The following is a 24,465-nucleotide window of genomic DNA, read 5'->3' on the forward strand; positions in this document are numbered from 1 at the left end:
TCAAGCTGCTTGCAAGCTGGGGAGGGAGCTCCAGGGACACAGATTTTAGGAACCATCATCTATGTCAGGGAGCTTCTCAGTGATGCAGCTGCCTTTGAGCTGCGGATGGTCCCTAAGTTCCCAGTAAGTACACTAGCACACTAAGCTAGACCTTGGTGGGTGAGTTTCTTTGTCCTGTTGATGTCCTGTCTAAATGCTGGTTCACATTTCCCCAGGAAAAGTCACACAACCGGTCTCCACTGGGCCTGCACTATGCTCTCCACAAGTCTGTAGGCCTCAGGAAGCACACAAGGCCCATGCGGCTTTGGGGCTGGACATTGTCATCAAAATCTTGGTCTAGGGGCTGGAGAGAGGGCTCAGAAGAGCACTTGCTGTTCTTACAGAGGGCCTGGATTTGCTTCCCAGCTCTTGTGGTCACCTATAACTCCAGTTCCAGGGCATCTAACCCCCTCTTCTGACTTCCAAAGACACTAGACATGCTCACAGTGCCCTTAATGCATGTAAGCCAACATTCACAGGCATAAAATAGAAACAAATCAATACTGCAAAACAAACAAAAGCAACCCTGGTCTCCCTCAAAGGAACCTGCCTCCTGCCCTGGGAATCCAAAAGGCTCAGCATGAAGCTACCTACCGGTGGACCCGGCCGCCCCCTCGGACCAGGAGGACCCTGTGGAAGAAGGAGACAGGAGACAGTTGGCACTGGAGAGTCCCTTACCCAGGCTGGCCTCTGTCCCACCCAGACTCAGGGATGATGTTACCTTGGGACGGAAGGATACAAAGGGGAGGGAGGGAGGGAGGGAGGGAGGGAGGGAGGGACACACTTAAGAACGCCACCATGGAAAGGAGGTCCTGGGAGCCTCCATCTCTGTCACCAGCTCCAAATCCTCACACCAACCTAAGTACCTTTGGGCCTTGCAGTCCCTGAAGACAGAATTGAGGGAGAGACAGTTAGGAGTCGTGGGCTGAGCAGCGGGTCACCTCCCACTGCCCCACTGCACTGTCTGCCAGGCTGAACACTCACCCAGTCCCCTCGGCTGCCTCTGTCACCTTTGGGACCCTGCAACAAACCATATGAGTTAGGGCTCAGAGAGAAGTCCTACTTCCCATATGGGGAAATTGAGGCTCAGACTAGCTCTGAGTCATGAAATGCTTGAACCTACAACGCAGGAGACCCTGCAGCTTCCCCCAGCACATACCGGAAGTCCAGAAGGTCCTAGCATTCCGGGGGGCCCAATGAGACCTTCCTTTCCCTAAAGGAGAGAGAGGCTATGAGTCCTCGGTCTGGGCCTGGGGAACAGAGTGACAGAGGAGGGTGGTGGCTGAGTGTCCCACGGGAATGAGAAGGATACCCCATTCAAGCAGGGCTGGGCCATGCATCTTCTGAGCATTCCTACATGCTGGGGCGGGCACAAAGGAAGGGGGCAGTGGCAGCGGTGTGTGCAGCGGTGTGTGCAGCGGTGTGTGCAGCGGTGTGTGCAGCGGTGTGTGCAGCGGTGTGTGCAGCGGTGTGTGCAGCGGTGTGTGCAGCGGTGCGTGGTCTGCTCACAGGGACATGGCGAGCAAAGGCAAGAAGCTGGCAACAGCTGCAGGTAGGGAGGGCTCGAAGGCCAAAGGAGCAAGAAAACTTGTGTGTTCAACCAGCTGACGCCGGCCTCAGGCCTGGGGTGTCTACCAAGATGAGACAGGGAGAAAAAAGACCTACCATCAAGCCAGGGGGTCCCCGAGGGCCTTGGATGCCTTTGAAGCCGAGGTCTCCAGGAGGGCCCTGTGAGAAGCAGAAAAGGGTGTGCCTGGGGAGTACCTAGGAGTCTTCTTACCCCTGAGTTCTGGCTGCTCTGTGCCCTTTTTATTTCAACTGAGAGGCCCTGGAAAGAATAGTAAAGGCCCCTGATTCCTAGACAGGGACCAGCTGTGTGCCAGCAGGGGGCTGTGCGGTGTATGTCTCAGGTCTTAATTTCTGCAATAGTCTTTGCCTGTTCTTTCCTGTTCACAGACTGGGAAAGCAAGGTTTTAATCGACCCATGTGCCAGAGGCACAGAGTTGCTAGGATGAATACACTTCCACCTTCTGGCTGGCACTGTGAGGGTTAAGTGCAGACCCAGGAGTGAATCCACAGATGGATGAGCACTGTAGACACGGTGGGAGGTGCACTGTACCTTGGGTCCAAAGAGGCCAGCCACTCCCGGGAAGCCCATCTCGCCAGAGTCACCCTGTGCAGAGAGCAAGACAAGATGGTGTGAGTGGAGCCAGGACAAGGTGCTGCCTGTCAGCCATGCCAGATGCCAGTCAGTCAAGAGGTGGAGTGGACAGGCGCCTGTGCCCTCTTCCAGAGGAGCAGGCAGAACCTAGCTCCGAGTCCCACAGTGACGATCTATAGTTGGGAGTTCCTGTCTGTCTCCCGCCCACTCCTTCCTTTTTGATGTGAATGCCTTTATTTACTTTTCTTGTCTGCGGCACAACACTGGCAGAAGCGGTGATGTGCTTCTGCCCGTGGAAGAAAGCCTCAGCCACCACCACGCGTAGTAACTCGAAGATGTGCTTGGTGTCGGGTGTCAAGTTGAGAAGTTCCCTTTACACCTAGTTTACTGGGGTTCCCACCCCATCCCTAATCAGAAATAAACTTACCATCTTCTCAAATGCTTTTCTGCACCTACAGACAATAAGTGGCTTTTTTTTTCAGTTTGATGAGTTAGTTTAGTATGAATTATACACCACCCTTTCCTTCCTGTGGGCTCTCATGTGGCCTTGACGCATCATCCTTTTTATACAGTCTTAGTCTTAACTTCTATTTTGATAACACTTCACTGAAAATTTCTCTATGAGCTACACTGGTCTTTTGGGTTATTAAATGTCTTTGACATGTTTTCATATGAAAATAATAATGACTTCTCTGACTGGCTTCTGGGGTTTATGCAGAGTTGGTATTATCACTCCCTCGGGTGCTCAGCAGGACCACCAGGGGAGCCGTCTGGGTGCAGCTTCTCGGTGAGGAGCTTTCTAAACTACAGGCTCACACTCGTTCAGAGGCGCCAGGAGGGACAGAATGGCTGCTCCTTTTGCCATCTCTCATCCTGACATTAGTTTTTTATATAAACATACACATTCTGCTTGTTTTTTCTTGAGAAGTCTGGCTAGACATATATGAACTTTATTGATCTTGAAAATCCAATTTTCTATTTATGATCTTCATAATTTGCTTTCTATTGCTTCTATTGTTTCTATTCTTCTTAGAGTCTTGGGTGGGCTCCGATGCCACCACTGATTTAAGTTGCTACCAACACTCCTGAGTATAGTCTGGGCAGTATCCCACCAATTTTGGCATAGTGTGTTCTTATTTCACTTGATCCAGAATGCTAATTTACTTTCTGGCTTCTCTTTTGACTTATGGATCATTTAGATGCCTACTTAGTTTCCAGCTGGGTAGGGCACAGGGAGACAGTGTTGTGCAGGAAGAACACTGTGCCCGGAGCCCACAGAGCCATGTTCTATGCATGATCCTGATTCCCATGCTGAATGGGCCACTCAAATGTTTTATTCTAGCCCCATGACACCTACTTCCTGCACGCCATCGAAAAGAACACCACTGAGAGCTCGAAGAGTGCATGACTCTGACTTTGGCATCACGTATGAGTACACAGGTAGCTTCTAGGCCTGTGAGTGCACGCAGGAACATGAGTGTGTGTGTGTGTGTGTGTGTGTGTGTGTGTGTGTGTATACGCCTTTAGAGCGTGTCTGCGTGTGTGTGTGTGTGCGCGTGTGTCAGTGGATACGCCTTTAGAGCGTGTCTGCGTGTGCATGTGTGTGTGTGTGCATGTGTGTGTGTGTGTGAGTGGATACGCCTTTAGAGCATGTCTGCGTGTGTGTGTGTGTGTGTGTGCGTGTGTGAGTGGATACGCCTTTTGAGCATGTCTGTGTGTGTGTGTGTGTGTGTGCGTGTGTGAGTGGATACGCCTTTTGAGCATGTCTGTGTGTGTTGTGTGTGTGTGTGCATGTGTGTGTGTATGTGAGTGGATATGCCTTTTGAGCATGTCTGCGTGTGTGTGTGTGTGTGTGTGTGTGTGCGCGTGCGCGTGTGTACATGTGCACGGGTGTGGACTCGTGACTTTTAAGCATGTGGGAGTGTGGTCATGTATATGCCCTGGAACTTACTTACCGGCTGGCCTTTGGATCCCGGCTCCCCCTGGTTCCCAGGAAGCCCTGTTCCGCCTTCTGTCCCTCGCTTTCCAGGAGGACCCAGTTGCCCAGGTAACCCATTTTCACCCTTAAAGAAACACATCAACATGACCAGTCAAGAGGACACATGGTGGCAATAGCAGTGGGGATGGTGTGGAGCTGGAGGGCAGTGATTTCATGAGGTTCCAGGATGGCAGCGGTGGAGGGAGTCATGAGGATCGGTGGGACACTCTCACCCCCGGCAGACGCCTCTTCCATGGCTTTGCCTTTCTCTCTGCTGCCCATCAAGGCTCCCTCTTCACTGTTCCTCCCCAACAAGACATGTAGGCTTCATCTCTAAACTTGTCTCTCACCCCACTTCCCTGGTCAAATTCAGAGGGTCCTAACCTTTCCCCAACTAGACCAAGAACTTAGAGAAGACAAACACCATGTCTGGGTCCTTCATTATATATTACCTCTGGGGTGTAGCCCTAAGTCAGACACAGAAGCAGCCCAAGGACCTTTTCTTATGAGGCTACAGAGAATCCCAGTGGTAAGCAACCGGTTGTCTCACAAAGGCCCACCAGAGGGCGCCTATGGACAACTCAACAATTGTGGAAGGTTTGTACGGTTCAGCAGGGGGCAGTATTGCTAGCCACTTGGACAAACTATCCTTTAAACTTGGGTCAAGATGAGGACAGGGATCCCCAAGAAAAGACCACAACAAAGGTTCCACGTTCACATGGACCTTAGGACATGGATGCTGAAGGAACCACTATCATTACAGTCAGGATTAGGGTTGAAAGGAAGATTAATAAGAGCCGACCTTGAATCCTGGAGGCCCCTGTGCTCCAGGCAAGCCAGCCACACCTGGGTTTCCTCTTCTCCCAGCAGGGCCCATGGGGCCAGCAGCCCCGTCATCTCCCTGCTCTCCCTGTAAAGAAAGCAGGTAGGAGGGTGCTTGCTGACTGGGACCCGGTGAGTTGGAGGAAGGAGGTCATACTTGCTAGGGGTAGGACAATATGGTTCACTGACCAGGGACTAGCATCAAGGAGAGGAGTGATAAGAACCCGAACAGATGAAAGACAACCTACCTAGATGCCACCCAGTTTTCTAACGGACTCTTCAGGCCCGTGAGCGGTGTTCAGCCTGTGGAAGTCCCTAACACCAGTTTTGACCCAATGTCCTGCTTACCTGATATCCCGGCTGGCCATCCTTGCCAGGAATCCCATCAGCTCCAGCAATGCCCTCAGGGCCTTGTCTTCCTACCACACCCCGGGGCCCTGGCAGCCCTTGCAGTCCCTGGAGGCACAGAAGAGCCTGGTCAAGCCTTCTCCGGAGGACAAAGGAACTGGTGGTGACTGAGGAGCTGTGCCACTCACCTGAGGTCCCCTCCGACCTGATGCCCCAGCCTTGCCAGGCTTTCCCTTTGGGCCCTGAGAAAACAGAAACAAGAGACAGACGTTAGCAGGGCCTAGGAGCCCTGCAAGGGGCACCAAGAGGAGGATCATAGGTCCTGTGATCAGTGTGATCTACCAGAGAGCCTCATGCCTGGAAACTCAGAGTCACCCAGGGTTATCCCTGCTGCTCTGGGCCACACAGCAAGGAGTCTTCTGTGACCATCTTGTTCCTCTGCTTTTCTACCTCCCTCCGCCTTATTCCTCCACTAACTCCTTCCTGTTCCTACTCCTCCATTGCAGCCCCACAGAGATGTGAGCTGAGTTCCTGGCTACATTAACTTCTACCCAGGCACTGATCCTTCAGCCCGTGCAGACGGCTGCAGAGCCTGTGCACATGGTATCTCCCAGCCCTGCTTCCTGGCTGTGTGGCTCTAGAGCAACCCATGCCATGACTCCAGGACTCAGCCTCCCACTGAACTCCCAAACCCTCTCACCTCTTCGCCTTTTGATCCTTTAGGTCCCGGCTGCCCCCGGGGTCCTGGATGGCCCTGCAAACCAAGGTGAGATGACACAAGGCGGCCCCAGGCCTCTCTCCTGGGGAGGGTGACCAGTCTCCGCCTGGAGGGGGATGGGTGGGGAGGGGTTTGGGGTGCAGGCTCTTCAGGAGCCCCAGGGTTAGGGCATAAAATACAGCATGGGCTGCCTCCCCATGTCCCCCTGCAGGGCCAATCCCTTTAAGTTTTAAAGGCTCTGTTCTGTCATTTCTGATGCTTATAGCAAGAAGATACGAGACTCACGGGTTGGCCCTGCTGACCCGGCTTTCCACGGAGCCCTTGAACTCCCTCTTGACCCTGAAAGCCAAGGAGAGACAGGTGAGGGTCTTCTGAAGTGGCCAGAGAACCGTAGCTCTTCCTGCCACGTCTCTGACCCTGAGCTCTAGCTTCTTAGCTGCTCCGTAAGTGGAAGAGCAATAGAGCAGCTGGAATGGAGGGAGAAGCAGCAGCTGCTTCTGTTAGGAAGGCTGTTAGAAAAGACAAGTGGGGAACCTGAGCCAGCCCTCTTCCCCTCGCCCCCAGGTCCTGCTGGAAGGAAACTCAGCCAATCTGCTGGCTGCGTGGATGGTTAATGTTCCTGACCTCACCCTCCTGTTCCCCCAGCAGACGTCAGGGCTTCCCTTTATGGTATTAACCTGGCCTCATAAAGGGATGCTCTCTGCCCTTATACCAGTGAATGGATGCGGTAGGGGCAGAGCCTGCATCCAGTGCAGACTGCCTCCCCTTTACCACCATCTCCACACCCTCCAAAGGTAGAGTTGTAATACTTACAGGGTATCCAGGGTCGCCTGGCTCCCCACGGTCTCCTCGGTCACCCACAGGACCCTGAATGATGAAGACAATGGATAAACATGAGCCGCATCTTCTGAGGGCTCTCAGCAGCCTGTGCCTGATTACACTGAGAAGTTCAGAGGAACAGAAAGGGAACTTACCTGAACTCCAGGTAGCCCGGGGGGGCCCTCAGCCTTGCCATCCTCGCCCTGCTCCCCCTGTGGACACCACAGAAGCAGCATTAGGCCAGGAGCACTCTGGCAGTTACCTTCTTCAGGGTTGGAGCCAACCTCCACAGGTAGGCAGACTAGGAGACCAGCAATCAAGATTGCCATTGTAGGTAATAGTGGTGACAGTGTCTGCAAGCCACAGGGATGCCTAGGACAGGCTGAAAGAGGAGCAGACTGGAGTGGAGACCTTGGGCCCATGCAGGCCATCTGAGGCCCGGTTCAGCTGGGGGATGGGCTCTTGGCAGCCACAGAGATGGTTGAAACGCAGTTGCATGGTTACCTCCTCTCCTGGAAATCCCTCTGTACTCTGGACAGGGCACCCTGAGCCCCATTGCCCGCAGAATTGGAAGGAAAGAGGGAAGTGGTCAGAACTAGGATGCAGCCCTGGCCAGTCTGAATGTTGGTACCCTACCCTCAGATGGGGTCCTGTGGCTCCTACAGGCAGCAGTTAAAGGCAGGTGAGATCCAGCCTGGTGCCTAGAACAAACCATCCCCAGAGAGGTGGGATAGAAGGAAGAACCCCCTCTGTTCCTGCCTACGCTCTTGATCCAGCTGTGAATGGTGTCAGGAAACCAGAACTCTCCAGGGAACACTAGGGCTTACCAGATAGTCTTTTGTCTGGCATGTGTCAGTTCATGTCATATATTGTCTTAGAGATTCTACATCAACCCCGGGATAGTTCCCTCACCCCCACTTTGCAGACTAGGAAAACGAGGCCCAGGAAATAGCCATGTTAGCAAGGCCAATTGGCAATGAAGGGCCAAGACATACAGTGCCACCAGCCTGGCTGCAGTGTGAGACCCCGATCTGAGCATTACAGCATCAGTGGACTACACGGGGACAAGGACAGTGTCTGCAAGTATAGACGGGTTCATACTCTGCTTCTGGGGCTGGCTAGGGCTCAGCAGCACCCCCTCCCACTGTTTAGAAGCAGACCCCTATGCTCTAAGAGACTGGATTTCTCTGCCTGTTCTGTACAGCAATGGCTGGAAAATTCTGGAGAAATCACAGGGAGAGAGCCGAGCTCCTGTGAATCTCCCTTGCAACCTACTTCCCGTGCCAGCATTGGCCTGTCTGTGCTTGGCTGTTCATTGTGGCCATTCCCATCAACAATGAGCTGTACACACAACCCTCCCACAGTATTGTGTCACCTGGAGACGTCACAGCCATCTACGGCATGGCGATACATTCTATGCAATGACTCTGAGTGGTGGCACCGGGGGCTCAGTTCCTGCCTGGCCCCAGGGTTTCATGGCAGCCTTGTGATGGCTGAGGAGAGCAGAGGGCCTGAGTGTGCTCCCTCCAGCCTCACAGGGTCCATCCGGGGCCTGCCTGCAGATCTGCACTCAGCTAGCCAGGAGAAGGGGCCAAGGACAGCGTGCCAAGTTAGCGGTGACTCACCACAGCAGGACTTAGTTAGATAGGAGTTGCGTCGGCAAAAGAAACAAGGCTGGAGAGGCCAGGGACAAGGAGGCAAAGACACAGCCTGCTAGGAAGCCTTCCAGCTAGGAGGGGAAGGGGGGGGGGGGGAGTGGAGAACAGGGGATCCCAGAGTTCTGGCTCCAGGTCCACTGGGTCCCATTGGAGACATGACCCGGGGGCCATTCTTTACACATTTGGACCCTCAAGTGCTCCAGTGTTCATGGCCAGCAGAGATTTTCCTCTGGCCGTTTCTCTCATTTCCACAGCCCCATGGGAGGGCACACATCCCTAGGGCCCTCACCCTCCCCCCATCCTTCTCCTCTCTCAGTGTCCATCCTTGCTCATGCTGAGTAAGCTCCCATGTGCAGGTTCAATTCTCCTGTTCGCAAGCATGACGCTCGGTGGGGACACCTTGTTCATTTCTGACAGGCGACCCTGAGGCCACGAGTGAAGGGATGCTAAGTCCCGCTCCATGCGATCCCAGCCCCCAAGCCCCAGAGCTGGTCTTGTCTCCAGTTAATACTCATAGACACAACACCTACCTTCTCACCTTTGGGCCCGGGAGGCCCGAGAGGTCCCCTGACGCCTTTGTGTCCCTGCAGGCAAACACAAGGAGAGAACTGAGGGGGTTTGAGGATACAAGAGAGACTAACGACAATAGGGGCAGCATAACAGGATCCCACCCTCTGCCCGCACCTCCAGATGACACACTTCCAATCCTGTGTCCTGAGTAGCAGGCCCACTGTGGTGCCCTGGGCAGGCTAGAGTCAAAGGGAGGGGAAGAGGCCATCTGGCAGCTGCAGACAGCTCTGGGTTGTCTGGGCATTCCCTCGCTAGTCCTCACCCCCACTGTTCTTGTCCTTTCTTTTCCTGCTGTGTCTTCAGGCTGGCCCAAAGCATCAAGCTGCCAGGCCAGGCCTGCACACGTGAGCCCCCATGTCCTCTCTGAGGCCTCATCTCCTGAATGTGTATGCAGGATCAGGGCACACAGTGGTTCCTTTTTAGGGGACAGATGAAGCTGGACTATGCACAGAGCACTCACTCTCTGCGGGAAGCACTCGGGACCTGGGGTAGTACTGGTACCCTTCTGCCCTCACCTCCACCCTACTCTACCATAGCCAGGAGTCCCCTCTGGCTACAAGACCTGGATCTCCTCCTCTCTAGTGGGAAGGTGTCACTTACATTATAACCAGCCAATCCTGGCTCTCCTTGGGATCCCATTCGTCCTGGAGCACCCTAGAGAGGAGTAGAGCCTTGTTGGTATGCAGCATGGCTCTCACAGCGGGGACAGGGTGGTGACTCCCTCCCCTAGCACAGATACTCGGCTCAGCATATACAGTGATGTCTTGAACCAAGGAGGACAAGGTGGAAGACAAGAAGGCAAGCAGGCCTTTCCCTGGGCCTCCCTGCCCTTTCTTCTCTCTGCTCCTATGGTTTATGAAGATGCAGGTGGCATTTTTCCAGAACCTTTATAGCCACTTGAGCTCACTCCCAGCTAATGAGAACTATTGAGGTGCCTCTGCTTACTCTGCTGCCTCTAGCCCCCTGCTCGCATTATCTGGATCTGGATTCCAGGGTAAAGCTGATGGGTGTTACTGCATATCCCCTCAGCGTTTACCCATGATGTCACATGGGTGGCAGGAAACCACCACCATGAAAGCTTTTACACCATGTAAAAGGTTACTGCTCCATCTGTGGCCACATCAAAGATGCCACAAGCCTCCCCTGCCCCATGTTGGAGTCTTCTCTTGCCTTGGGAAAGTCTAGCAGGACCCCGAGACTCTGTTCCAGCCGTTCAAGGACCTTCAGCACCTCACCCTGTACCAGAGACCTGACTCCTTCCCCACCCCTCAGTAGAGTGTTTTTTTCAACCAGAGTCCCCTAAAGCACCAGGGACTCAATGCCTCCTGCAGTTTACAAGATACATTTTGCCTGCCATGCCTGTGTGTATCCAGGGGCTGTAGCTTTGGGCCGTTCTCAAAGGGAGACCTGGGGCAGGGATGGGTGGCTGGGACAGGAAAGCTGGGGTTTCAGAGCAGTGGGGTGGGTGATTATTGCAGGGAAGCAGGAGCCCCTCCCTGTTCTTGTTCCCTTCCCCAAGCCCAGCTCCTCACCATTGGTCCTAGGGTGCCCCGGGACCCTTTAGGACCTGGGGTGCCAGGAGGCCCAGGCTCTCCAGGGATGCCCATCTCCCCCAGCTGTCCTTGGTAGCCCTTGGCTCCCTGAAGAGAGAAAGAACGAGAAGATGCCTTTGGCTGCTGGCCCTGGAAAATGGGTGGGGAGGGATGTGACCGTCGAAGGCAGGGGACCTACCTTAGCTCCCATCTGGCCCTTCTCACCCTGTTTGCCGGGCTTCCCTTCAGGACCCTGCGAGGACACAGAAGCAAGTAGAAAGATGAGGCCTGAGGGAAGGGCAGCTCCAAGAAGTTTCCTGATTGGGTGCCCACGGCCTGGCTCCAAACCCACATCACCCAGTTCCTACGTGGCCTTGAGAATAAGCTAGTTTCCTGAGTGGCACCTGTCTGTCATGGTCATAGCATTTTAGATGTCCTCCCAGAGTTTAAGGATTCAGCTCGGTGACAGGGCACGTTCGTTACTGTCAACCACAGCAGGTGTGTGGAGTATGGCGGGGGCTTCTGCTGCCTCCACCACTGACCCAGTTATATGTGAAGCAGGGGACCAGCTAGCTCTCCTGAGTTCTGTCTAGGTCCCACTGGTGCACAGCTAGCCCTGATACACCCCAGTCACTCTGTAGACTCCCTGGGGGTCTCCTCACAGTGGGCATCATGCTGGGACCAGACATCCTCCCCTCCCAGGGGCCCAGGCCATTCCCTCTGTAGGCCAAATGTGCGTTCTCAGCTGCAGATCTGCTGAAGTCTGGGCACGGGTCAAGTGTCCCCAGAGAAACTCACATCTGAGCTGGGCTATCTGTGCCTGAGTCTGCAAAGCTTAGTACAGAGAAGAGAAAAACAGTCCTATTTTTAAAGTTTTATTCCATTACCATTTATTTATCTTTTGTGTGTGGCAGGGAGCACGAGTCACAGGGCATGTGTGAGGTCTGAGGACAGCCTGTCATGGTCATTTTTCTCCTTTCAGCTTGTGGGTCCCAGGGATTGAGCTCAGGTGTCAGGCTTGGCCGAGCCATCTTCTGGGCCCCATTAATGCTTTCTAAATATTGATACTATGTTTCAAGACTGTTTCCCATCTGCCGCGCTGAAGAAATGCCACTTCCACTCACCCAGGCCTTCATTTCTTACTGAAGGACTTTAAGTTACCTGAGTGGCTCTCCTATTTGGACCGCACAGTGCCAGCTGGCCAATGCTGCCGTGCCAATGATAAAAGCTCATCCCTGGGACCTTCTTCTCCACAGCTTTTTAGGCACTCTGGCCTGCCTTAGTATGAATCTCAGAACTGGTTCAGTGACGGGGGATGGGAACAAGCCTCTGTGGGGGCAGGGGAGCCCTGTTTAAAGGGGTCCCTCCGGTTGCAAGCACCCTTGGTGGAACTCTGAGATTATGGAGCATCCGGAGGCCACTGCTGCATCCTATCACAGATAGGCAGAAATCACCTATTGTTGGGGACACGGCTAAGAAATGTATTTCTAGGCAGTTTGGCCATTGTCTGTGCATCACAAAAACTAAGGTAGCACCACGGTCATACAGTTTTATGTGATCACTGGTGCACTCCCTCCAGGCTGCACATCGTCACATAGCATGCGACCATGGACACGTTTCTAGAGAGGCCCTGCAGGCTGATAAAATGCTATTTTCAAGTCAGTAGCTGTCTGCATCCACAGAGTGGAAAACATTCCTCCAGAAGTCACCATGCCAAAGAAACCCAAACACAGAGTTAGCGTCCACAGCCCCATGTGCACGTAGGCCAGAAACACCCTGGCATATGAGAACTGTGAGGGACCCTGCCACCACGGCCACCACAGCCGTCACAGCCATGTGACCAACACAGTCATTACCAGCAGCTTCTATGTACTTTTTTCCTCCAAACTTTCCTATTTCTGTGCATTTTTGTAAAGGCTTGTGTGGGGGAGTGGAGACAGGGTTTCTCTGCGTAACAGTCCTACCTGGCACTAGCTCTTGTAGACCAGGCTGGCCTCGAACTCACAGAGATCCACCTGCCTCTGACTCCGGAGTGCTGGGATTAAAGGTGTGTGCCACCGTTACCTGACTGTAAAGGCTTTTCTTATTTAACGTTTCTTCTCCCCACTCTCTGGCACATGTATGTATACAGTGTGTGTATCTGAGTATGTATGCCACATATCTGTGTGTTCACAGGTGGAGGTCAGAGGACATCGCGTGCCTTCCTCTATTGCTCATGACTGTAATGTCTGGAGACAAGGTGTCTTGTGTTTGGGCTATGCCAACCGGCCATCATGCTCCCAGGATCAAGATCCCATAGTGCTGCAGTCACCAGCCCATTCAGCCGTGCCCATCTGTTCACAAGGCCGCTGAAAACTCCAGCTCAGGGTGTCTGTGGAGAATTCAAACTCCGCTAAACCATCTCCCCAGCTCCTCATTTTCTCTTCACGGCTGAGAAAACCAAGTTTGATAGGTGGGCAGCAGCTTGTCTGACGCACTGGAGACCCCAGGGTTGACATCTGAACTCAAGTCCTAAGGATTTGTCTAGGTCAGCTGCTCTGCCCCCACAGCAGAACCACACACGCACTCAGAGAATGGCCTTGGGACTTTGGAACTCAAAATAACCTTGGCACCCATTCTTTCCAAATTTTCAACATAGCAAGACTGAGGCCAGAGAGGGTCAGGGGCCACTGCGATGACACAGAGGATTAGTGAGGTGAGGGCCACCCCTTCCTGCTGGAGCCCTTCGCACCCACATTCTCAGGGCTGAGGTGAGCACAGCAGGCAAGTCTGAAGTCTGACAGGCAGCCCGCCTGCATTCTTGGGCTGAGCGGTGACTTCATCCCCTTGCTTCGGAGGGCAGGGCGATTAGCACTTTGGCTCTATTTTTAGGTAACAAATACTTTCCCACGGCTAGTGGCTAGCATGTTGCTGACTAGTCTGGATCCCTCCCAGACTGGTAACTTCGATGGCTGAGAAGCCATCGGAGCAGGCCAGAAGAAATGCCTGCTAAGCCCAGGTAACAGCAAGAATCTGTCATTGGTGGGCAGGCAAGCAAGCGGCGCGGGGGTGGGGGGGCAGTAGGGAAGCATCCAGAGAGTGGAGTTGGGCTAAGGCCAAGGCTGGCTCACAGCAGGCACCTGCAGGCCTGACACTGGTGGCTTGTTACAAGGTGGCCGGGTTCCAGGGGCCTGGCAGACACTGAGTTGGTCACAGAGTCTTGTTCCACCCTCACCCTTGGACATCAGACAAATACCTGAATACCCTACCTCCCATCCATCCTTGTCCCCACAGCCTGCTCAGGCTCTGAATTCCAGCGAGGCCACAGCAGAGGGACAGGCTGGACACACAGAGGTTGAAATCCTGACCCTGCTGTTTCTCACTGTGTGGCCTGAGCCAGGTTCCTTTATTTCTCTGAGTCTCCCAGCCTTCAGGGCTGCTATCTAAAGAACAATCTGGAAAGCACAAAGCATGCTGTCTGAAATCACTGAGAACGGTTTCTGTTCTCTGCCAGGGATCTGGGCTCAGGGAAGGTACTCATGGAGTCAGTGGTCAAAACTGAACCAAGTTTAAGCCAGATGAGGGGTAGAGTTTCTGTCTTCTCACTCAACCCTGTGTCTCCCTGACTGTCACAGAAGGGTCAGGCATGACTTTCAAGGCTAGAGATTGTGAGAATGGCTGAAGGCACACAGGGACACAAGGAGAGCAACGAAGTGGGCGTGTGCTCCACAGACGAGCAGGCACAAGGGCCCAGAGGCAGCAAAGCTTGTCCAGGGGTTGGATGGGGAGGGGCTGCAGGGACACGGGGAACTGGAGGGCACAGGAAGGCTGTGCAGAGGAGGGACAGACTAGGCGACTTCTCAGGAGGCCTGGCCAGGTATGAGCATCCCTCACCAGAGCCCCATGATGCTAGCAGCTATACTCACCCGGATGCCAGTGATGCCTGGGGGCCCTGGGGGCCCATCTTCTCCTTTCAACCCCTCCTGGCCCTTCTCGCCACGTTCGCCATCAGGCCCTGGGTCACCTTTGTCACCCTGGGTCAGGGGGTAGGAAGAGGAGAGAGAGAACATCAAAAACCAGGTCATCAGAAGGTCTACAGCTCAGATCACTTGAAGACTGGGGACCGGAGAGCAGATCAGAGGGCCAGTGAGTTACCCTCCATGCCATCAGCACCAGAGCCAGCTTCACCAGAGCTGTCACCTGGAGGTCCTCTTCTGGTATTAATACAGATGAGGAAACTGAGGCAGAGCTGGCACCAAGTCCTGGAAAATGGGGGTCTGAGGGAGGAGCTCTGGGAGTTAGAAAGTTGTAGCAAGGACTCCCCGAGACTGAAGGAAGGGGCTGTAAAAATCTGCCATAAAAAGGGATCCCTTGTACAGGTTTCAAGAGCCCACGGCACAGGCATTTTGCATTCTTTACAAGCAGTAGTTCTGCAACAAATCGTGGGTGTACCCCAGCTTGTCCTGCCTCTTCACCACCCTTCCTTCGGGCCCTGGGCAGCACCGAGCTGTCTGGGCACCTCTAGGGCAGAGAACGGACTACGACTCTGGCAGTGGCCACGGGGCCAGGCACTGTCCATCACAAGCTTGTCTCTGAGGGGCTGCCAGGCATGGAGCCTGTGGCATGTCTGGTGGCCTAGCTGTGACTGTTGGGTAGGTCATTTGGGGAGGGAAGGGGCTAGGCGTAGACTTGGGAAGGCACAGTGCTGCCTTGCAATAGTTTAGGGGGGATGCTGACAGTTGCACACGGGGCTCAGAGCATCTGTGGGAGGGGCTGATGGAGTCTGGCTCGGCTAGGCTTAACCAGGAAGAGAGGCTCAGGATACAGATGTGACCTTCGGGGAAATAAGACTGGCAGGAGGAGTTGTTGGTACTTTCCAGCTTGGCCTTGGGGACAGCCATAGATGACACATGAGGGAGGCCAGCTTAGAGCAGTCTGGGCACTGGGATGGCCTGAGCAGTCCCCTTCCACTGAGCATCTCAGATTCCAAGCAGGGCCTGGCACAGAGGCCTGCTGGCCCAGACCCGGCTCTTACAGATTCCCCTGGCTCCGGAACTGCATTTCCGCCTTGGCATTCTGGCCACCTGCTGTCTCATTTGTAGACTGGTTTCTGCAGGTAGCCAAACACAGCCTAGGCCCAAACCAGTCAGCAGTGACTCCCACACAGCTGGAAAGGGAGGGGGTACTGTGGGACTCATGAGAATGGGTTGTAAGGGTCCCTGGAGACTTCTGGAATCCATGCAATCTGCCAAGGCTCAGAGAGCCTTCTGGGTGACCTCTCAACCCTCCCAGTCCACAGATGGAAAAACTGAGGATGGAAGTGGAGGAAGCAAGACTGCCCAATAAGAGAGCCACAGAGCCCACAGAGCCCACGGAGTCAGGATTTTAAGTTCAGAGTCAGTCTCCCTCCTACTCAGGTCTCGATCCTTAAAGTGCACTCAATAACTGCAACTTTGGCCAGCTCAGTTGATTGGGCCCCATAAAGATGGAATAGGAGATCCTGGGCACGTCATCCGGAACGGCCCCTGGCAGTGTGAACTGCGGGTGACTGCCCACCACGGCTGCTACCATGCGCTCCCGCACAAGAGTGCACCGCGAAGTGCTGCGTCCATGAAGGCGAGCCACCGACATGAACTCTGGATGCGGACATCTGAGTGGCCACTCCAGCCCAAGGACAAAGGCGTGACCGTAGCAGCCGGAGGCGAGAGTGGTGAAAAGCAGAGGTCAGGAAACTTTGAAAGCCTGGACTTTGGCCATCCAGGCCCCAGGCACCAGGCCCCATCATTTCTCCAGTGGGGATCCGGATGTTTCCACTGCGAGGCTGCTGGAGCTGCCTGAATGAGCACATTCTCAGCAAGTCCTGTAATTGGCACTTCTTGTACACATAGTGCTTGCACCATTAGGTCTACTGACACCACCGCTGGGTCTGGCCAGCACCTGGTCAAGGAGGGTTGGAACAGATTCCCCTCACCACCGTTGTACCAGGAGGTGCAGAGCTGGGGCTAAGAGCAAGTAGATAAGTAGCCTACAGGGGGCACTCTTTTACATGCAAGGAAAACAGAAGGGCTGGCAAAGTACCTGGGGCAAAATGTTCTCTGGACCCAGGGCAACTGTGGGGAGCGCAGGGAATGAGGATCTAGCTCTGGGGTTGGGAAATTGAGAATCAGAAATGTGGAGGTGCTTATGTGAGATCTGTGGAAGGCAGGTTAGAGGGGACCTTAGGGCGGGACATGCAGTCTCTCCTTGGATGTGGCATGATCAGGTCAGCCCAGAGAAAACCTTCCTGAGGAAAAAGGCTCAGAAGGAGCCAGGAACAAGGCCTGGAGGTCTCAGGTACCTGCCTGCAGCTCCGATGAAAGCTTACAGCTCCCACAGGGCGCAGCAGTCCCCAGCGAGGCACCTGCGACCCAGTGACCCTTCGCTCACAGCGACTCTGAACCTGCGCCTCCCTACTTTCCTGCGAGTCTCATTTTTTCCTCTTTTTAGAATGGATGGGTGTGTAGTATAGCAGAGTTGGAGGGCACTCTGGGGCCAGAAAGGCCTTGGTTTGAGTATTGAATATGCAGATAGCCTTTTAACTTCTCTGAGTCTGTTTCCTTGTCTGAAGACTTTAGTACCAACGACAGAGACCAATAGAGAGCTCAGCATCGTACCTGACACCCACGAGAGGAATTCCTCAGCATCGTACCCGACACCCCGAGACTAGTTCCTCAGCATCGTACCGGGCACCCCGAGACTAGATCCTCAGCATCCTACCCAGCACCCCGAGACTAGTTCCTCAGCATCCTACCCAGCACCCCGAGACTAGTTCCTCAGCATTGTACGCGGTACCCCGAGACTAGTTCCTCCTAGAGCTCAAAGACTCTGATGGTGATCCAAACTTTTCAGATTTTTAAAGATGTTTGGAAGGGGAAGGGATATCAAAGCCCCAGGCTGGGCCGGGCTTAGCTGACAGAACCTGATGTTTTCATGGGAGCAAGGAAGACCCACGATGACAATAGGCCAAGCCCTATGGGTGTTGATAGAGGGTAGGTAGAACAAGGACAGCCTTGGTTCTGCTGACCCTCCACACTGTCCTCTACAGAGGGAGAACTGGTCTTTTGGGACTCAGTGGAAACTAGAGAAGAGACAGAAGCCATTCCCAGATCACAACTCACCTTTAGCCCATCGGGCCCCATGGGGCCAAGGTCTCCCTCAAGGCCTGGCTCTCCCTGGTAGAAAAAAGACGGGGAGGTATTACTGGGTAAGGATGCAAGGGCCCCCCTCCCCCCCGGGGGGGTCAGGAACCCATGGGTTCTCAGGAGTTGAACAAGTGGATGTTTAGGGGACAGAGCATCATAGACTGGGCACCCAGGTTCATGGGTTAGACTGGGGAAGCCAGTGTGGTTTGGGAGGTAAACACAGGTTCTGACAGGGGCCAACCTCAGCATCACCAGTGTTTGTGACCTCAAGCAGAATCTTGTCTCTAAAGGAACCTGCTTCTTATCTGGAAAATATGGCTGACAGCACATGGGTGGTAGCCGCCTGAGACCTCCTTCAGGAGCTGGAGTAAGTGCTCCTGGAGCCTGTTCTCCTACGAGGAATGAAAGCCAGCTCGTGGACTTCTGTGGGCAAGTTTGAGAAAGATGCTAAAAATGCAAGGGCTCATCTAGCACCCCTGCTGGTCCTCCTGGCTCTAGAAAGGGCCCCAGTTCTCCAAACAGCTGTCAACCTAAAAATTGCATCTCCCTCGGGTTTTACAATTCAGAGATGTCCAGAGTCAGAGTTAGGAGGAGAGCCAGATCGGCAGCTGCGGGGATGGCAAAGGGTGACAAATCCTGCTCCTTTTGTACCCATAACAGACATCAATAATCAATCCACCAGAACACCATTAGTCAGGCCTTCCGCTACTTACTCAGTGTTCCCACCCAGACTGTGAGAAAGATGTCTGACACACAGTGGGCATTAGGGGAGTGCATGTCCGCCTCTTAACTTATTGTGCCTAGATGGGGCTTCAGGACCTTTCTTAACACAGCCTTTGAAGCAGACTCAAGTGACAAGCTTGGTGGCCACACACGGCTAGTTTTTCTAGACTCTGAGCTCTCATATTCTCTTCTGCCCTGGGGCCTTCCTCTCTCCCTGGCCTTTTTCTGGAGTCTCTGGACTTGGCATGGGGAGGGAGTATGAAGTATCGTAAAGAAGATAAGATGGGAAATGTGGAGGTCAGGTGAGGACCTGGTCTGAAGACTGACTGCATAAACTCTCCTCGCTCTTGACCTTTCCTGCCCATCTGTAAGGTACCAAGGATCCCTGCTGTGTCCTTACATGGCCCAGAGGTCCACATGCAGGCAGGGGCACAGAGGAAGACATGGGAGTCTCACGGGGGCCTATTAGAACAAGGAAATCATGTGGGCTTCTTCGGGGAAGTGGTAGCTAACTGTAGAACAGTTCCTGAAGAAACATATTTGAAGGGAGGCATTTGGAGGCTAAATGCTCTGGAAGCCCCAGGTTAATCCAAGCAAAGTTGATTTCTCGACTGCAGGCTCATCAGTGCCTTGCAGATGGCCCTCTAAGCCATCAAAGGACAGCAAGTGCACTGTGGAGGCCATCCCTGAGGCCGGAGTGCTCACAGAGATGTCCTGGGGTTGAGCAAGCCCTTCTCCTGCCCACTGCTCACAACTGACTGGGAGCTGTTGAAGGAAAATAGACTTCACTTACCCGCTGCCCAATAAGGCCCTGCTCCCCAGGGGGGCCCAGAGGTCCAAGGTCACCCTAGGAAAAGGTAAACAAAAGTCATGTGTGTGTACAGGCAGCCTCAGTCTCCCAGCCAGCTGTTCTTACTTCCAATGTTGACTAGGACTGGAGAAGCTGGGGAAAGTTACTTCTTGAGAACAATAAAGACATTCTAACACATCAGCCCAAACCCCTGCTCTGAGTAAGTCCTGGCCATGGATTCTCCTCCACTAGGCAGCAGGACCACCTCCACCCTCACCTACCACCACCACCACTACCAGCACCCAGAACACCAAAACCGCCATCACATCCCAGTCGGCATTGCAATCACTACCATCCCATCCGGCATCTCTCTATTACCACCACCATCACTGTAAGCACCATTACCATTACAAACAGCATACCACTGTCCTCGTCATCGTCACCACATACCCACTACTGCCGCCATGATCACCACCACCAGCACTATTGCACCCACCACCATCACTGCATGGCCGTCACCTCCACTGTCAGCCCGCCGCCACCATTGCCAGCACCCCCGCCATTAGAAACCCCACCATCGCGAAATCTCATCATCACCATCTGGTGCCGGAAGTCCTGTGCATGTGTCGCTTTTATTGATTAATGAATAAAGCTGTTTCAGCCAGTGGATTAGCAGAACAGAACAAGGCAGAAATTCCAAGCAGACAGAGGAAAGAAGGCAGAGTCAGAGAGACATCACGTAACAGTCACTGAAGGGGACCTACGCCTGGGAACTTTACTGGTAAACCACGAGCCTCATGGCAAAATATAAAATAATAGAAATGGGTTGAGATACAAGAGCTAGCTAGCAATACACTTAAGTGATTGGCCAAGCAGTGATTTCATTAATACAGTTTCTGTGTAATTATTTTGGCTCTGGTCTGCTGGGAAATGAATGAGCAGCCTCCACCAACAGATTGGCACACCAATGTGGTTGACTATATCAATATAAAACCTGAGAGAGCTTTAAAAAAGAATTCTAGACACACAAACACACAAACAAAACAAAAACAAACAAAAAACAGAGTTAAGCACGGCTTCTTGGTAGCCAGCATTTTTTTTTTTTTTTTTTTTTTTTTTTGGACAGGCTCTGTTTGCCGGCAGAAAGCAGGAGCACCACAGCTCCTTAAGAGAAGTCTTCCTGATTCAGCATTAGCAGTCAAAACCACGCTGTGGCTTCCTGGTTCGCCAGCACAAATGGCTCTGACTCTTTCAGGAGGTCCAGCTACGGAGCACTTAAATGGGGTTTGTGGGCCCGGGTGCTTGTGTGCCCGCTCAAGATTTGTAGCTGAGACCATGCCCGTGGCTCAGTGCCCCCTGCATGGGCAGGCAGCAGGATCAAGTGTGCTAGGAGTGCACAGGCAGGAGAGCGTGGCGGATTCCTGCCATCACACACAGAGATGTTCCAGGCTGCACATGGAGCTGCATGGCAGATTCAACTTTTACTCAGATGAAAAGGGTTTATATGTTGCACGGTGCTTCCCAGAGTTGAGGTGGTGACGATGGCACCCTCTTGGCAGTCTCAGAGGCAGTGAACATGCCTCCACCACATTGAACAGGCGGGGCCAATAGGCAGGGCTGCAGAGTTGGTCCTAGCCACGTCTGCTTATCATTTGAGAAAAAAAGCGCTCCTAGTCAAAAAATAATTACAGATATGCAATAAAGACATATTCAAACAAAAATAAACCTCTAAATGGGTCACAATGTTGGATAAATGTACATAGGCTTGAGAGAGAGAAAAGAGTATAGAGTTATATATACTCTTTGCCTCCAGCAACAAACATCACTGCATCACCACCATCACTGTTACTATGTCATCACTCTCATCACCACTGCACCACCACCATCACCATCACTGCATCATCACCATCACCATCACTGCACCACCACCATCACCATCACTGCATCATCACCATCACCATCACTGCACCACCACCATCACCATCACTGCATCATCACCATCACCATCACTGCATCATCACCATCACCATCACTGCACCACCACCACCATCACTGCATCATCACCATCACCATCACTGCATCATCACCATCACTGCATCATCACCATCACCATCACTGCATCATCACCATCACTGCATCATCACCATCACCGTCACTGCATCATCACCATCACCATCACTGCATCATCACCATCACTGCACCACCACCACCGCCATCACTGCATCATCACCATCATCATCACTGCATCATCACCATCACCATCACTACATCACCACCATCACCGTCACTGCATCATCACCATCACCGTCACTGCATCACCACCATCACCATCACTGCATCACCATCACCAACATCACCGCCATCACCATCACTGCACCACCACTGTCACTGCCATCATCACCACAGGTACTGCTCATGCTGTTCTAAACACATTTCATGCAAATGAACTGGCCCTTGGCAGAGCCCTGAAGAAACGGTGTCGTCTTTCGGAAACTAGCCCCAGTGACATACTCAAGGCTAAAGTGGGCAGCATGGCTAGGGAAGCCTGGGCTGTAGACAGTTCTGCTGAACATCATGTTTCCTCTTCTTTGAGATTTGGTAAGAAACTAAATGTACCCCGCCCCTGAAGGCCTCCAAAGAGCACCCTCATGGGGATTTGCATACCATGCTCCCTGCTGGTGTCTGGACCCTAGGAACAAGAGCTTGGTGCCCCAACCCAGCCCTGATTGGAACAAGCCAGTCCCATGCAGTTTACATGTGGGTGGCACTTCATACCTAGGTGGCTTTCTTTATTGCCTGAAGGAAAGGAGGCAGAGCTGAGCCCAGGCCAGTAGCTCCATGCCTGGTTCAGCTCTCTTAGAGTGACTTCCAGCACTGCAGTCCCTTGGCAGGTGCTCCCGGACTCTCGGGTCTGCAGGGCGAGCAGGGCTAGCAGGGTTCTCCAACAGCAGAAGCGGAATGGGATGGGATGGGAGCTCCCTAGGGCCAGGGATCAACAGGTGCCTGTGCCCTCACAGGTAATAGGGTCACCTGTGCTGAAGTTCTGATGGTATCAGGGAGACCAGGAGGGGAAAATATGCCAATGGGGGAACAAGACAGGTGCCAGAGAAAACATAGCTGGGCAGGTGACAGTGCAGAGGCTCTGCTCTGGATGGGGACTCTACTGTGACCACTCCCTCGGCAGGACAGAGACCCCATTATCCCAAGCACAAGAAAGGCCTGTTTCTCCTCCAGAGAGAGGACGAGGCTGCCAGCTTGGAACTGGTGTCAACAAGTCATTTTCCCATCTTTCATTTTGTCTCACCTTCATTCCAGAGTCCCCAGGAAGGCCAGGCTCTCCCTCTGCACCCGGCGGACCCTGCAAGAAAAATCAGGTCTCTCCTGGAACAAGGGACAAAGCTTCAGGTGAGCAAAGGCCCACAAAGAGCAAGGGACATGCTCAGGTCACACAACAGGGAGGACAGAGGTGGGCTTAGGCAGCAGCTTCTGAGTCTTGGCAAAACTGTGGGTTTTGGTGCAGGTTGGCAGAGCCTCACACTACCCACCAGCTGGTGGACCTTCTGCCTGCCCATGAGTGCGGTTTTACCACACAGGAGCCCTTGGCAGACAAACGAGGAAAGTCCATGATCTGCATGGGGTTGTGGGGAGGCCAACATTGGGCAGGCCTTGGCCTTCCCCCCTTTTTCCTGACACCGGGCCGAGGTGCTGAGTGTGGGAAGGGGACCCTGCTGGGTCTCCGTTCATGATTCTGTACAGGGTGCAGTCTCAAGCAAGGCAGAAGGTAGGTCAGTCCCCCAGGAAGCGTGTGACGCGGGCTCCCCGCCCCTCACCACATGCCTTGTAAGGTCACCACCCTCCACTCTGCAGCACCAGCCTGACCAGAGCAGGGATCAAGCAGCAAGTGGGACTGCTGACCAGCAGGATTGCAATGCCCCAGTAGCAGTAGAGGACAAACCAGGGCTCCTTGTCACTCACCTTGGGTCCCATCTCTCCTGGAGGACCAACTGGCCCCTGAGGTCCCTGAGAGCCCTGGAGACAGACAGATGTACAGACAGTTAGGGGAAGGCACCCTGGACTCCCACATGTGAGGAGCTATGGGGGTGGTGGGTCATACAGACTGGCATGGTACCCAAAAGAGAAAGCCGCACCCTTACCTCCAACCATATACAGTTGCTCTTCACCCATCTCCAGGGTCTACTCTGCATCAAACTGCACCCCACCTTTGCTACAATGCAAACTGAGTCCTCTCCTGCTCTGCCCTCCCCAACTACCCCTAACTACCTCCAACTACTTTTACTACCCCAACTACTCCTAACTACCCCAACTACCCCTAACTACCCCAACTACCCCCAACTACCTCTAACTACCTCCAACTACCCCTTTAACTACCTCCAACCTCTACCCCAACTACCCCTAACTACCTCCAACTACTTTTACTACCCCAACTACTCCTAACTACCCCAACTACCCCTAACTACCCCAACTACCCCCAACTACCTCTAACTACCTCCAACTACCCCTTTAACTACCTCCAACCTCTACCCCAACTACCCCTAACTACCCCCAACCTCTAACTACCCCAACTACCCCTAACTACCCCCAACCTCTAACTACCCCCAACTACCTCTAACTACCTCCAACTACCCCTTTAACTACCTCCAACCTCTACCCCAACTACCCCTAACTACCCCCAACCTCTAACTACCCCAACTACCCCTAACTACCCCCAACCTCTAACTACCTCCAACTACCCCTAAATACCCCAACTACCCCTAAATACCCCAACTACCCCTAACTACCCCAACTACCCCTAACTACCCCAACTACCCCTAACTACCCCAACTACCCCTAACTACCTCCAACTACCCCTAACTACCCCTAACCACCCCCAACTACCTCTAACTACTCCCAACTACCCCTAACTACCCCCAACTTTCCCTCGTCATTAGGGTTCAGAGGCTCTTCCAGATTCCCAGCTGTCTGGCTCCCTGCAGCCTCCCTGGGGACACCTAGAATCTCTGCCTCCCCAAACCCATCCCTTGGGACATCTTCTGAAGGACAAGCCATGTGTCAATGGCTTCCCTTGTCTCTCCACATACTTCACAAGGTCCTTTTCCCCACCTTCCTTCTGCCTTTCTGGGTGCTAA

The 24,465-nt window shown here is 53.4% G+C and overlaps 1 protein-coding gene across 1 annotated transcript in view; it reads right to left on the bottom strand.

Annotated features, from left to right (window-relative positions):
- Window positions 1–24,465, bottom strand: part of Col27a1 (collagen type XXVII alpha 1 chain) — a 119,173-nt gene that overhangs the window by 8,366 nt on the left and 86,342 nt on the right. The window contains exons 33-55 of the mRNA XM_041632459.1: window positions 23,294–23,347; window positions 22,623–22,676; window positions 19,322–19,375; window positions 17,782–17,835; window positions 14,551–14,658; window positions 10,845–10,898; window positions 10,646–10,753; window positions 9,714–9,767; window positions 9,074–9,127; window positions 7,041–7,097; window positions 6,880–6,933; window positions 6,352–6,405; window positions 6,049–6,102; window positions 5,537–5,590; window positions 5,349–5,456; window positions 4,981–5,088; window positions 4,156–4,263; window positions 2,159–2,212; window positions 1,705–1,767; window positions 1,199–1,252; window positions 1,024–1,059; window positions 906–923; window positions 634–669 (exon numbers count right to left, since the gene is read on the bottom strand). Coding sequence (XP_041488393.1) covers window positions 634–669; window positions 906–923; window positions 1,024–1,059; window positions 1,199–1,252; window positions 1,705–1,767; window positions 2,159–2,212; window positions 4,156–4,263; window positions 4,981–5,088; window positions 5,349–5,456; window positions 5,537–5,590; window positions 6,049–6,102; window positions 6,352–6,405; window positions 6,880–6,933; window positions 7,041–7,097; window positions 9,074–9,127; window positions 9,714–9,767; window positions 10,646–10,753; window positions 10,845–10,898; window positions 14,551–14,658; window positions 17,782–17,835; window positions 19,322–19,375; window positions 22,623–22,676; window positions 23,294–23,347 — 1,452 coding nt within the window. The remainder of the gene's footprint in view (window positions 1–633; window positions 670–905; window positions 924–1,023; window positions 1,060–1,198; window positions 1,253–1,704; window positions 1,768–2,158; window positions 2,213–4,155; window positions 4,264–4,980; window positions 5,089–5,348; window positions 5,457–5,536; window positions 5,591–6,048; window positions 6,103–6,351; window positions 6,406–6,879; window positions 6,934–7,040; window positions 7,098–9,073; window positions 9,128–9,713; window positions 9,768–10,645; window positions 10,754–10,844; window positions 10,899–14,550; window positions 14,659–17,781; window positions 17,836–19,321; window positions 19,376–22,622; window positions 22,677–23,293; window positions 23,348–24,465) is intronic.

Source organism: Microtus oregoni, unplaced genomic scaffold, assembly GCF_018167655.1.
Source record: "Microtus oregoni isolate MIOR12 unplaced genomic scaffold, Mior012 000041F_ref0000270, whole genome shotgun sequence".
NCBI lineage: Eukaryota > Metazoa > Chordata > Mammalia > Rodentia > Cricetidae > Microtus > Microtus oregoni.